The 15,064-nt window shown below is 38.9% G+C and overlaps 1 protein-coding gene across 3 annotated transcripts in view; it reads right to left on the reverse strand.

Annotated features, from left to right (window-relative positions):
* mink1 (misshapen-like kinase 1) overlaps positions 1-14,173 on the reverse strand; it is a 33,426-nt gene extending 19,253 nt beyond the window's left edge. For all 3 annotated transcript variants that reach the window (XM_015960931.3, XM_054730584.2, XM_015960929.3), the window contains exons 1-8: positions 13,885-14,173; positions 9,888-9,953; positions 7,837-8,019; positions 7,642-7,752; positions 7,462-7,552; positions 7,241-7,371; positions 7,097-7,151; positions 800-878 (exon numbers count right to left, since the gene is read on the reverse strand). In XM_015960931.3, coding sequence (XP_015816417.3) covers positions 800-878; positions 7,097-7,151; positions 7,241-7,371; positions 7,462-7,552; positions 7,642-7,752; positions 7,837-8,019; positions 9,888-9,953; positions 13,885-13,941 — 773 coding nt within the window. In that variant the 5' untranslated portion in view covers positions 13,942-14,173. The remainder of the gene's footprint in view (positions 1-799; positions 879-7,096; positions 7,152-7,240; positions 7,372-7,461; positions 7,553-7,641; positions 7,753-7,836; positions 8,020-9,887; positions 9,954-13,884) is intronic.
* Positions 14,174-15,064: the final 891 nt, after the last annotated feature.

Here is a 15,064-nt window from a genome sequence, read left to right on the forward strand (position 1 = left end):
ATTTATATCAGTGTATTGGTATCAGCAAATATCGGTTATCGGCCATAACAGTGATATTAATATCGGATATCGTTATCGGCCCAAAAATTTCATATTGGTGCATCACCATTTAAAAGAAATGACCAGCAATTTATTTTAGAATTTTTTCATTAAATCAACTAATTGTATGGTTGCTGTTTTCAGAGCTGTTCACAGACCATTTAGTTTTGATCAAACATCAAGGGGAAAAGAAACAATGTCTGAAAGCTGTCAATAACAGATGTGGGAAAGGCAATAGGAGCAAAAACAGGGTTGGACAAAGTGTGCAACAAATTAATTTCATAAATCCCAGCTCTTTGTTTCAATCTTAAAAAGACACTGAGCTAAATATCCTGCAATTTCTTACAATAATCATGATCTCCAGTCAGTGCTGCGCTCGTCACATGTTCACTTTTTCCTTGCAGTTAAGAGTCTATTGTTGACTGAATGAAGACTGCACTGCCAAATATTTCACCCGCCTGCTAGAATTAACACCCCCCCCCCCCCCCCCCAAGCCATCATTGTAGATTACGTTAATTTGTTGGAATAATTTCAATTCAAAGCAAATAGATAATTAAAATCTGTAGAGAGGGAGTCTCTAAATGCTCCATCTGATCCTATGTCTCACTACATGGAAATTCACTCCAAGTATCATTATGCATCTCAGACAAAATTCATGTACTGCACAATTCAAGAGTATTTGTGATGCACAAAAAAAAAAAATAGAAAAGAAAGTCTTCCAGACTTCCTGAGAAAGGCTGCAGGATGGTTGCTCACTTACCATTTTTTGGATTTAAGTTTTGGAGGGGGGTTCCTGGGAATCAGAAACAGGGCTCTCATCGGGTGCATGTCGCACAAGGCTACAGAAATAAAGAAGATTATATGAGTTAAATCCCACTGCCAGTGCTGAGAACAAAGGGACAGGCAGAATAGCTGTGTTAGACTGTTTCCACTCTGTGTAGTTTGGAAAATAATCCTAAACACTCATCATTTTCTTTCTATGCTGAAACAAGGTTACAGCTGTTGTTATCCAATCTTCCCTGGTGCCTCAGGCTTATCGCTAGACTCAGTGTAAGAGCGAGGACTGTGAGTCACCGTGTTCCCAGTGTAGGTAGGTAGCTAAACCGGACTGGTTAGCTCTGAGTTTCACAGTAAATAGGCTTTCATAAACAAGGGCTTTGGACAGCGTGACTCAGACTGCCAAAGGCAGGTGGATTTTTTCTCCCCATCTTTTAAATGGCCGAGTGAAAGAAAGACAGTCAACCTGACAACATGCACTTCAACACAACATGCATCCATTTTTAAGAATGGATGGGCTATTGACAATATGCCGGCATCTCTGATCATTTCCTGTCAGTGTCTCCCATTTATATCATATTTATAGATGCCTCGAGCAGAAGGTTAATGTTTGGTTACTTTTAGAAAACTGAAAATCAGGTCAAAAATTTTACGTCTGACGAAGCAAACCACACTTTCACATATGATTAGTGCCTTTATGCATGCTGAATAAAAACAGACAAATTTGTTCAATACCTTTAAAACAGAGTCTAGTCATTTATGTAACCTAACCCAGCAGGTTAAAACTCAGGGCACAGAAAAGCCCACAAACCCCTAGCCCAGCAGGACCAAGTCTGCAACATCAGAGCCGAGCTTCAAACAGGAGGATTTGGAGACTTATTTCTTGGAATTTAGATATCTTGCCTCGGATTGGATAAAAGCAGCTTAACTGTGCCACTAACTCTGTTTGCTCGGAGACATGGATGGTTTATCTCCACAAACAACAAGCCTGGACGAGCTCTACCATGTGTTTGAGTTGCTAATGCTAGCAGTTGTCTTCTGTTGAAAGAGACGTTTTCTGCCGATTCTGGACGATAAAAAAACAGCCTTCCCCATCGTAAGTCCAATTCACAGTGTGACGTAGATCTGTCAGGATTTTCAAATCCTAGATTTTCACCATCTATTTTCTATCAGAAACTAATGCAGGAGATGGGTGTAGGAGACAATTTTCATGTTCAGCATGCATTAAAAACTCAAGAGTAACTGATTATAATTATAAATAATAATTACAAAATGTTCTCAGTCCAGGGTTCTTACAGGTTTCATCAAGTTAAATTCAAGATTTTTAAGACCTTTTTAAGACCTATTATTTTAAAAATTTACTTTCACAGCCCTACCAGCAAAAAATAAATCCTTGAACTTGTGTTCATTTACTTATTTCTTTTTTATTATATTTTTCAAAACCACTAGGTAGAGAACAGCAGCAGCGTGGTTTGAGCGTTCACAGAAAGGGTAGCTAGGAAATGTAAAACAAATGTTTTACAGCATCAGTGGGGCTGGGTACCAGTAGATATTTCCTGATACTACTACTTTAAAGTATCTTTCTGGAGCTTTCCCTTTTCAGAATTTATATATGATTTTCACTAATCTATAAAAGTGATCGTCTCATCATGTACTGTGATATAATTTAAGCAATACATTTTTTTGTGTTAAGCACGCCCCCTGCCCCGCAGAGCTCCATGCAATTGGAAACTGAGCGACGACCAGAACTAACCAATAGCGTTGGACTACTGCTTACATGCTCCAAATTTAAGGAATACCTTGGCTGATGCAGAGTTGATGAACTTTTCACGGACAAGTCTTAAAAATATAAATATATGAAAACACAACATGGCATGAGAATAATACTTGTTAAACGTGTTTAGCTGCTTTTTGGGCTACAGAAGCACATTAATAAAAAAGAAACATGAAGTCTCCATCTTAAAAAAAAAATAACGAATCAAGATACTATTTGTGTGATATGCTTGTCAGCCACTAGATGGTGCCATTGGATAAGAGCTCTTGAAAGAGACCAACGATACCTGGTTTTTGATAGCCGTACTTTAATGATACTTTTGTTGAAATCTACATTTTTTTTATTTTGAGGACAACAAACTACTTAAATGTTTTGTTTTCATTGTTTACATTATTTAAATAAATCAAATTTCTGATATTTCTGATTTTTGCGGCACAAATCATCTTGCTGGTGTTGCACAAAGTGCACCCAAACGTTTTTTGTTTTTTTTTGTTTGTATGTTTTTTTTTAGCATTTGCATCTGCGAACTGCTGAAAGTGTTGTTGAAAGAAGACATCTCCTCCACTCATAACGTGACTCGGGATCAGTGACGTAACCCACGGTGGCACATTGGGACATTCTAATACTTTTTTCCTGATATCGGTACCTACCAAATGTTTTCACTCAGTCCCACAGAGGTCTAGAGTTCTGGCACCCAGTCCTAGGCGTCAGTAGACGTTTCTCATGGTCTGCTGACATTTTCTGCGTTACTCCTCAGCTGGACGTCTGTGTGGTCTGTGTTGTGTTTACCGTTTTGCATCACTGCTGTAGTGCAGGAGCTGAATACATCATGTGTTCAGAGTATTTTGGCCTGAGGCTGCGCTGTGTTCTTAATTATTGGTCCCGCCACTCTTTATTTATGCTACGTTATTTAATAAAAATGATTGTGGTTGACAAATGAAACTTTAGAGGACAAATACAGTATGGATAATTTACAAACAGCACACATTTGAACACCCAGAGGCTAAAATTCAAGACTTGAGGTATTATTCACAAACTACTAAATTCAAACGTTTTAAGACTTTTTAAGACCCCGCGGAAACCCTGTCAGTCAACCACACCTTTAATTACACCTAAACGAAAGAGTAGCAACAAAATTCTGCCATTTTTGTCACTTCCTGGTTGACTTCACCTTTGGCTGGCCCAGTCTGCCCCTTGTTAAACCAGCTATTCTCAGAATGAACCATTTCTCTGCGGACATTATAACATTACTGATTTAGATAGGAAAGCCGGTCAGAGACTTAAAGAGCATTATGCAGGTTAGAGACTCCCATGAACCAATGTTTACAGAAACAGAATAGAAACTCAGTTTAAACATTTTTTTACACAAACATAAATTATTTAGGCTTTTAGAGTCATTTTTGTGAGAAAGTTTATTTTTTTGGCCAAACCAAGTGACGTCATCTGAGGGAGTCCTGTTAGCTTAATCCAGTGAAAAATATAGATTATAATGCCGGCTCTGACACAGAGGAAAATTTAAATGTTTACAGTTATACTCATGATGGACCAAAACCATAAAGTTATGAGTTTGCTGCACGCCCCAGAGAGCAGAGACAAACCAGAGGGAGAAACGATCGGCCAAAGCAGAGAGATTAAGCAGGAGCATGTTAGCTTAAACTCGTGCGCTAACATCACAATATTGTACAGATGACTATCTTGTACCAGACAATTAAAATAGTATCGGTCAGTTAATATTAATACTAATGAGCGTCTGTCAGCGGTCTCATACTCGTTAATATCCGTTCACGTATCGTAGTTTAGCTTAGAGAGAGGGAGAGAAACGCCCGTCATCCAGTTCTGGAGCTCATGCGGGCTTCTGTGAGCTGGATCCCACCCAGACACCAGCGAGATAGTTGAGCTGATATTTTTAAAAGCTGCACATGATCCTTCCCTAGAGGTTCACGGTGGTTCTGATCTGGTTCCAACCCAGAAAGCTTGCTCGGCTGGTCCACTGAGCTGAGAGAGATGCCTGTGATCCGGTTCTGGAGCTCATGCGAGCTGGATTTGACCTAAACACGAGCGAGACAGTCGAGCTGGTATTTTTAAAAGCCGCGCATCCACTCCTGGTGGTCCAGGCGGCGGTTCTGATCCGGTTCCAACCCGGAAACCAGCTGGCCCGCTGAGCCGCATATCTCTTCTGGTGGTCGGTTCTGACCTGGTTCTGACGGTGATCGGAGCTCCAGAAATCTGCATTTAATTTTTTAAACCCCGCCTCGGATCTCCAGAGCCCAGGGCAGACCTCCCTGTCCCGGTACCGACCGATGTGGGCTTCAGAAGTCCGTCTTTACAGCTGCACAAAACGCCCTCAGGCACGGAGATAGAGGCATTGTTTCTCTTATCTGGAAACCCGTGGACTCGATGTCCAGACAGGCTGGAGCTGGTACAGCCTTCACACACTATAATTTATCTAAATGAACACAATCCAAAACTAGTAAACACACACTGACTGGATAACATGACCTCTCTACCCTAAAACCAGCCACTCTCCACACTGAGCTGAGGCAGCGCCTTGCTTCTAACTCATTTAGAAACAAGCTTTACTGAGAAAGGCCACGTTCTACTAGAAAAAACTGCTGTTATGTATTTTAAAACCAAATATCCACAATAAGCTTTCTAAATAGTATTTTTGGACAGCATTTTATATGAATTAGAAAAAATGTTTAACCTGCAACTTGCTCTTTAACAGACTTTTTGGTTTGCTACGTTAGACACCCCAATCTGCCTGTATTGAACAAAAACAAGGTAAATTGAGTTTTAAAATCTATGACCACTTTAAGGTGGAGTAAAGAATATCAGCTTTTCTTTAGTAAAGAGACAGGATTTAGGAATCATACGCTCTTCTGCTGTGCATCAAAAATAATTGGACAATTCCTTCAGAGGAGTTCATGGAATGGTGTGTGGACTACATTACTTTCTCATTAATAAATGCAGATTAGAGTTCTGATTCAGGTCCAAGCATGGCACTTGAAAAATATGCTAAAAATAAACAAAATGCTGTCAAGTGAGGAAAAAAGTAATTAAATGTTCTGTTCCTCATCCAACTAAGAGAAAAACCCTCGGCAGAAAATAGATCATTATTTTTTATGTAATAACATCTTATTATAGCAAATCCAGGCAGTTTGCCACAAAGTGCAAACTAGTGACAGCTGTCAATAAAAAAAGTTTCAGCTAAACCAAAAAACGTGATAACATACTAAAAAAAACAAAGCACATAGATCAACTTCCTTTAGATCAAATGTCAACAACTCCAGCAGTCAAGGACTAGCCTGTTCTAGTTTTAGACACCAGGGTTAAATGAATGAATAATTAACAGGATTGTGCAGAGGTCAGCACGGTAACAAGGTAATTAAATCATTTGATTCAGTGGTAGTGTTCGAGAAGGTAACAGAAAAACTTGTGGGACTGGAGATGGTGACTCTGGCTTTAGTTGAAGTCAAGATCATCTTGTAGTGACATCATCATAGTGTGGGTCTGCATGGTTTGAACTAGGTCAGAACTTTGGGAGATTGGGATTAAACTTCATCTCAGAATTACCCAAAAACAGCTGAGCCAACTAGATGAATGGAGCTTTGCCAAACTGGAAACCAAGACAATGAATTAACAGTTCACCAACCAAAATTCAAAACACAAAGGAAGCAATATTTGCAAAAAAAGTCAAGAAACTTCTAAAAGAGATTAATTTACTGGTTACTACTCATAACATCTTAGCCCCTGAGAAAAGGGAAATATGTATAAAGTTGTCTAAATAATTATAGCTGTGTTATGCTTCTTAAATTAATGTGAATAAGTACATTTTAATTCTACTTCAATATATTTACTTCATATTTACTGTTACTGTACGAAGGTCTAAGAAGATATAAAATGAACTGAGAAACCAGCAAGTGGAGTAAACAGATACACTGCTTGAAATAAACGTTTGTGTTGACAGGTGTTTTCCATATCCCAGTTTCTTAATCTCATTAAAAAAGTACCAGTTCTATTTTTAATGCGTGAACACTGACAGATTCAGGATTTCATAGCAGTCTTCCAGAAAATGTGTTTGACTTCCAACGTAGCTGTGATGTTCTAAAACACAAGTACATCCCTAAATGAGATTTCATGTGAACAACTTTCAAACTGTGCCGATATAAAACATTAGCTGACCAACACAGACATCCCATAACAAACGTTTACAAAAAGCTCATCAGATTTTCAATGATTCTTAGGAATTGCAACAGATCGAGGCAGATAGATCTCCCCACAAACCAAAGAGAAATCTGTGCAATCGGCCTCCACCAGCTCACTACTCCACTATATTAATTACAGTGACTCAGCTGTCCATCTGAAGACAGACAACAAAACTGAACTAACTTATTCGTTGGGTCTTCTGAGATGACAGGATGTGAACCATTTCTGAATGGACAGGAGGTACAGCTCAACAGCACACAGGTGGAAAGAACAGGCAGACAAAGGGAAGTATGTACTTACGAGGAGCTCCTTCTGCCATCTCAATGGCTGTTATTCCTAAAGACCAAATATCGCTCTGGAAAAAAAACAATTCAGCAACAGATTTTATATTTCATCCTTGCAACAGAATGCACCCACAAAAAAACTATTACAAGCTGCAGTTACCCTGAAATCATAGGTAGAGTCAGGGTTCTCATCACAGGCAATAACCTCAGGTGCCATCCAGTAAGGGGTGCCAATGAAGGTGTTCCTGCGTCCAACAGTTCTGTCCAACTGGGCACTCACCCCAAAGTCCACTGTGGAAAATTAAAAATGACATAAATGAGGGGATTGCAGAAAACACAGATTTTAGGAAAACAAACATTCAGCATATTTATTTAACATACCAAGTTTGACCTCTGCATTCTCCGTTAGCAGCACGTTCTGCCCTTTGATGTCTCGATGGATAACTTTATGGGCGTGAAGGTGAGAAAGGCCCTGTTCACAGACACACAAGTCAACTCTGAACAAGGAGCAGTGAATGCAGCTGCATAATTGATTTGACACATGCAACTAGGATTTCTCACCCTTAAGATCTCCCTGCAGATGTAAGCGATCCAGTCTTCCTTCAGAGAGCTGCCTTTAGTGTTTTTCACCAGGTCGGTCACTGATCCTGCTCCACAGAACTCCATCACCAGCTGTGCACAGACAATACAGAAGCTCTGAGGTTAATGAGGAAGACTTCCGTAATGCTGCTAAATCAGATGCAAACATGGACAGACCCAGAGCTGGTCATCGTGTCCTGGTGGGCTCTTCTTCACAAAGGCACCATAGTACGTGGCTATGTTGCGGTGGTGGCTGTATTTTTTCAGCATGTTGATCTCTGCTTTGATCTCCTCTTCTTCCTCCTCTGTAACATCCATCACTTTGATGGCAGCCAGTTGGCCTGTCTTCACGTGACGGCCCTGATAAAATAAATAAAACTACTTGTAACATGCTAACGGTATTCACTATGAAGTCGGGCTGGACAATAATTCAATATCGATATGAATCCATCGATAGACGTGTGGTTCAACAGGAAAAAAAGAAGTCAATAAAAACTTTAATGAAGTTTCCTTTCTTTTTTCATCATACAGCCGATCGGACAGCTTAATACCAGAGTCATGGCTTATTCCCAACCAATCTAAAGCACACGCTCCATCACCAAGCCCTCCTCTCCTCCTCTCTGAAGCCAAAACGGAGATGTCACAGCAAGGAGAGGCGGAGGAAATTTTCCCATAAAGAAGGTACAGTAGATCACCAGGAGTGTGAGTCTGGTAACACAAACAACTAGTTTTATTATAAAGTAATGACATAAAAGGGCCAGGGCTGCACTTAAGATATATTTCATACCTGTTCTATACTTACCAATAATTATTGATATTGTTCAATATATCATTTTTGTTTTATATGCTTTTCTCTATATCATCCAGCTTTTTTGTTGTAGCTTGTTTCACAGAATCAAGTATGGCTAATTGCTAAATCACATCCTTTTTTTGCTGTTTAACATTTTATTCTGAGGTGTTTTGAACCATTTAGTTGTCACCATTTTAACTCTCCTCATTCAGATAGCTTAAAAATCTACTGACACAGCAACAGGCTGCAGCTTATATAATCAGGGGATTTAATACATCACAAAAGAACCAGTGTTCTGACTATCCGTGCTTCATCGTCGAATTTTCCTACCAACGCGCATTTCAACAGCTGATTCAGTCTGTCCAGGTTTACTGAAAATCGGTAGCTACTGTTATTATGAAAAAAAAGTGGATAGTGTAAGAAGCTGTTTAGTCATTTCATTAAAATTAACCCCTTAGTTGCTAAAAACATTTGAATATTCCATGAACAATGACAATTTACCAACTACTTTCACCCATGTCGAGAGAGTGATTCATAAAAATGGAGATTTGTAAGACGTTAGCTCTTACCATTCTATTTCTCTACCTAATCCTTTATTAGACAAATTAATCCACATAGAACAAATATGCTTTCCGTCAATACTTATAGTTATTTGTTTGAATGTATAATTTGAGATTATTATACAACTATGATAAATTTATTATATGTATAATAGAAAACTTTTGGATATTAATTTGGGACTCTTTCAGAATGACTGTACACAATGGGAGAAATTTCTTGTTTACAGTATAATACCGATATTTTAGAAGCCATTTACAAGCCAACTGTCAGGTAAACATACAGCAAGCAGTAATTTAATAAAACAACTTAAAGAAATACTTTCAACTTGAAGGTCACAGTAAGTAACTACACTCAAAATATAAACGCAACGGCAGTATAAGGTACACCTGTGCACTACTCATGATGTCAGATCAGCATCATGATGTGGCACACCTGTGAGGTGGGATGGATTATCTCAGCAAAGCACAGGTGCTCACTGTCACATTTAGACTGATTTGTGAAAAATGTTTGAGAGAAATGGTGATATTGTGCATCTGGAATGAATTTTAGATCTTTAAGTCCATCTCATGAAAAATCGGAGCAGAAACTAAAGTGTTGCGTTTATATTTTTGTTGAGTGTAGATAAGTGACGAGATTAAACGTAAACTTCCACAGGTAGCGCGTCTCGACTTGTAAACAGCCGGTGACGCAATAATCGGCATGCGCTGCGCATGCACATTTCCCCAAAGTAGCACATTTCGACGAGGAGCACGGATAGTCGGAACACCGGCACTAAAGAAGGTTATGTTGACAAGTTTCAGCTTCTTAAGGAGAGATGGCTAATTACATTAAGACAAAGATTAGACTTTATATGGATCACGGAGGATTAACAGCTCACCTTGTACACCTGCCCATATGTGCCATTACCAACAACCTCAACCAGCTCGAAGATTCCTGCTGGATCCTAAGAAAGAAAGAGATTCAATTATTTTACACCAAATATAGCCCAAAGCACACACCATTTGTATTTTCTACACAAGTGAATTTAAAATGGAACAAACACTAAACACAAAGCGCGCCATTTATTTTACAGTTTATTTGCTTTGTTTTTCCACGTGTACCCTTCAATGACAAGGCTGTGCGTCGAGTTGTTAAGCTCACATTTCTTCAGCCGACAGTCTCCATCAGATAATAAAATGCTACTGAACTGCACCTGTTCTTATCTGTTCTGCAACCTGGCTTCAGTTGTTTCGCCAGGTAATTCAAACAGATCTAAAATCACTAATTGTTAGACTGATAAAAATAACGTGAGGGCTACACCAGATTTGAAGAAGCCCTTAAACTCCTCCCACAATGTCAAAACATTTTTGAGCCAAACATCTCACAAAGCAAGAAATAACCCCAATGATTCCACATTGTACATCATTAAAGCAATCAAACTCAATACTCATTTTCATTTATTAACCATCTGAACTTCATCTTCCTACCCACCCACATAATCTGACATTAAACAGCACAAAACATTGATTCTCAGATTCACAAGTATGGATTCCAACTAGAACTTCAGCCTTCCTCTTAATTTGTTCAGATTATCTTTCAATGCGCTGAACACACATTTCACTGACACTAATAACAAGTAGGTTGCTCTGACTAAATATGCAACCCCCCCTCTCCCTCTACAGAAGCAGTTCCACTTTCATGTAATTTCAATATGGCTTTAAGAAGGTGTGTGGGTGGTGAGACTGCTGCCTTGGGTTTAGAATGTACACCATGACCTATCCCGCTTTCATCTATTTCCAGTCATCTATGTTCAGCCTTCAAAATAAAGATTTTCTTTCAGGACAAGGAATGCAGGAAATGATACGATAGTAGACGAAAAAGCAGACAGTTGATGACAAACATAACGGACAGATTTATAGGCAGGTTATGCATAAGGACACAAAGGAGGAGCAACAGTGATGTGAAACAGGATGCAAGAGAATGATGGTATGGAAGGGAATAATGTAATGATTGAGTGGGTGGAGAAGCAGAGGCGGTAGCTTCACCCACATCCAGCACAGAGAGTGGGAAGAGAAGAATGAGCTGAAACAAGGGGAAGGGTACAGTTACAGTCAAAGAGAAACATCCACAACATACAGCCAAACAAGGTCCAATTATCACAAAAAAGGCAGGAAAATTATTCTGTTAGAGGAGAAGAAATCTGCAGTTAGCCAGCTCAAACACAAACCAATGCACATGTAAGATATGTCAAAGTGTCATCTAATAAAGACTACAACAAATGCTAATAAACAATAGTTTACCCACACAAATATTAAGCTTTGATGTTCAAAAAGCAACATGAGCTGAAAGACACTTGTTAAGGTCCAAGGGGAAGTTGATACCACATTTCCTGCAAGGGTGCTAACTCTGCTGACACGGGAAGTCTTTCAGGAAAAGGAACAAAAAAAAAAATAAAATAAAATGACATGGCTGTGGTTAAAAAGCTGCAGCTATCAACCAAAAACACAGCCCAAAACTTATGAATATAAAAAAGAAATGTCTCCATTTTGGAAATAAATTTTTTGAAATTTGAGTGTCTTTGAAAATGATGACACAAATTTAGCATCCACTGGTTTAAGCCTATAGAGGCCAGTTTGAGTTTTTCCACTTTGACATGATTTTACAACTACCCGCATTTTAAAACAGCAGCACTCTTGAGTTCATCAAAATAAAAATCACAAGAATACATTTCTCATGGGTTTCATTTCTAGAGGGCTGGTTATATCTGCTGATCATCATCCAACGTTATTTTTATACTCAAAGGTGTTCGCCTAAATAGGAAGATAAGACATAAAATCTCCAATTCCAGACACTAGCACAAGCATGCTATTATTTGGATTTTTTCTCAGTTCTAATAGTATTATCTACAATTCCAGCAGAAATAAATGCCAATCTGCAGAAGACATGCTTTTGTAGTGCTACTGGCATTTGAATCAAGTGTTTTGGTCCAAATAATTTGTTGATATCTGTGTGCAGTAGTTTGTTATGCAACGCTGGAGCCCTTCAGCATTTTGCTGCAATATTTTCTCAAAGATGCAATAATTAAGCCACTGAGACGATCTCGTCTCCTCCCAGAAGAACTTTAAAATGTCTCTTTTGAGCGTCAAAGGCATTTTATTGTTGCAGACAAGAAAGGAATAGACAGGCAGGCATGCACGCAGGTGGGTGCACACACGCACGCATACACACACACACACACACACAAATTATTTCACATGTCATGGCAATAGCCTACATGATGGGAAGTGCCAACAAAATACTACATGACAAGCATGGTTTTTGACTGTGAAATGGTAAGATCTGCTTCTGATCATGTTGCACAAAGACTTACTTTTAAATATTTTTGCAAGACTTTAAAAACACAAACACGACTTCGTTTGAGAATTAAAGAGAAAACCAAACTTTTATTTTTGATCAAACACAAGGCCTCTACAAGGCACATTTAAGTAGTCAGTTTCCAAAATCACAAGAACACTTTCACACTTGTATTTTGTGGGTGCTAGCCAAGAAGATCTAGATAAAATAAAAAAAGAAACCTCACAATAAAATACAAGCAAATGGGACTGATGGTGTTCAAAATGAAACTGCAGGAACACCAGCGGTGGGCTGATTTGGTCAGACATCAAAATGACTGACAAAATATACATAGTCATCTTATTCATAAACAAAACAAACAGAAATAGAAATAAAAGGACTACATGATGACATATCTCCTAGGCAACCGGGGTGGGACAAATGCATCAAGATGAGGTTCCTTGACATTGAGAAACACCCCAGATTTTTAGGCTTTATATTCACCTACTGATTAAAACCAGGTGTGTTGGAACAGGAAAACAACAACAATGGATAGAGGCACTCAAGGACCAGGATTGCCTACCCCAACAGTACCATTTCCACTGCATAAAGACTTGTTGACACAGTATTACAGAGTTTAGTATTACAAGAAGCTAAAATGATACAAAATGTTCTGATTGGAGACAAAAAATATCCATTTGCATTCAATCAAATGCACATTTTTAGTCTTAATTTGATTATGTTAGTGAATTTGTAATTTCCTAAAATTTTTCTAGTGATGCATATTGTTTCACAAAACATATAATATTTATTAATAGGATAGGTTAACCCTAACCCATAAACAATTGAATTACAACCTTAATACTAAATAATCTTAATTTCTACTCCAGATCCTTTAAAAACCAATCATCTTTTTAACAGAGTTTGCATCAAGTGTTTACACTTTTCTAGGTTTTGTATTCACATTGTTCATTTCCTGCCTGCAGCAGAAAAACTAGTTTGAAAATCCAGGCAGCATTTTCCAAATTAACACCAGGCGAATAATAATTTGCTAATTTCAATTTTTGACTGAAAATCTCAGATTAATAATAATTTAAAAAACAACTAGATTTAAGAGCCATCAAACCTGTAATATTTAAAGAAGTAACACGTGGAAGAATGATTGCAAATTGTAGTTCAACCTGACCCATTAAATACCATAACATTTACTGTTGATGTGATTCAAAAGAGATTACCTCACAGCAATCACACTGACATGATAGAGCATTTTAGACCGGAAAGACCAAGACTGTCATGAGAAAAATGTGCCAGGGATGTTTGTTTCTCCAGATACAGAAATCAGATGACATTTTCTGCAAATATCTGTGATTTTAAACCGCACAACTGCCTACAACACAGGGGCCGGGGGGTGTTTATTTCACCTCAACTTCGTTGCGTGGGCTGTACTAGGTAGTGCTTGTGTCAGAGGAAAACTCAGATGACATAACACCTAAAAGAGTCTGTCTGCGGTGATTTTACAAATTGCTGCACACTTATCTCGCAGTAATAATGATAATACTCACCCTCAGAGCTGCGAGGTCGATGTCGTCCAGGCTTCGTGTGGGGGCGTTTTCAGACATAGCTTAGAAAACTTATGACGTTAACCAACAAGTAAGCCACTCTTATTCAACAAGGAGAACTTTGGGGAGAAAATCCGTGGCTAATCACGAGGTTATAGCGGCCGAATCTACAGAGACCAATTAGTGAACCGGATCTTTAAACGAACTGAAGCTGCTGCGGAACAATTACATTAGCACATCCATCACAAGGAAAGACCGTCACAGACGCACCCAGCTGGCTAGCTCACATCAACTCTGGCCGACAGCTGTGGTGTTATCCGCAGGAGTTTTACAGAATAATCTGCAGATAAAAATAAACAAAATAAGCTCAGTTTAAATGTTTTTGTTTGTTTGTTTGTTTGTTTGTATTTGTTAGCGTGCCAGCTGGTTGGTCATAAACGCTAATCTAACAACTGGCAGAATGCACCTCCGCTGTTGTTGAACACCTTACTGCGTTCATTTTGACAAGACGCTGCGTCTCTGCTGCTGAAAAACATCCCAGCTAATGTTACATTTAATACACAAACACACGCAGAGAGAGAAACAATACCAGATAATGTCCCGCTGGAACATTAACTGTGCTGACAGAGTATGAGACATTTACGCCATTGAAACGCAATGGTTGCTTTTAAGAAGAACACAACGTCTGATATGATGGCGTCCGGGTCCGTCCGCACCAGAACCGATCGTCAGGCTGTCATTATTAGCCTTACATGGATGTGCCGCCACAGTTACTTAAGAGCGGATATTTTACAATAAATGCCTCGTTGGAAATACAGTTCCCTTTTGCTCAAAGTTGTTATTTGCCAGTTTTTTTACCCGAGCCCAAAGTAATCGGAACAACCCGACTCAGGTGTGCACATACGATCCTCGCGCTAACGCTGCTAAGCTAGCAAGCTAAACTGTATTTTTTCCCAAAACAATAAAAAAATAAATAAATAAAACTTTCCCTCTTAATCCATTTGCGGTGTTGACAGTCGCGCCTAGCTCTGCCAACCTTCCGGGGGAAACACAGCAAATGTTCACGACAGCCACCATTAACTCATAGGCTAGATAAATCAGCTCGTTTAAAGTTGACCGTTGCTGTCCTTCTCCGGTGTCCAAATTGGTAAAAAAAAAACGTAGTCCAATGGTGAAATATGTG

Source organism: Nothobranchius furzeri, chromosome 10 (genome assembly GCF_043380555.1).
Source record: "Nothobranchius furzeri strain GRZ-AD chromosome 10, NfurGRZ-RIMD1, whole genome shotgun sequence".
NCBI lineage: Eukaryota > Metazoa > Chordata > Actinopteri > Cyprinodontiformes > Nothobranchiidae > Nothobranchius > Nothobranchius furzeri.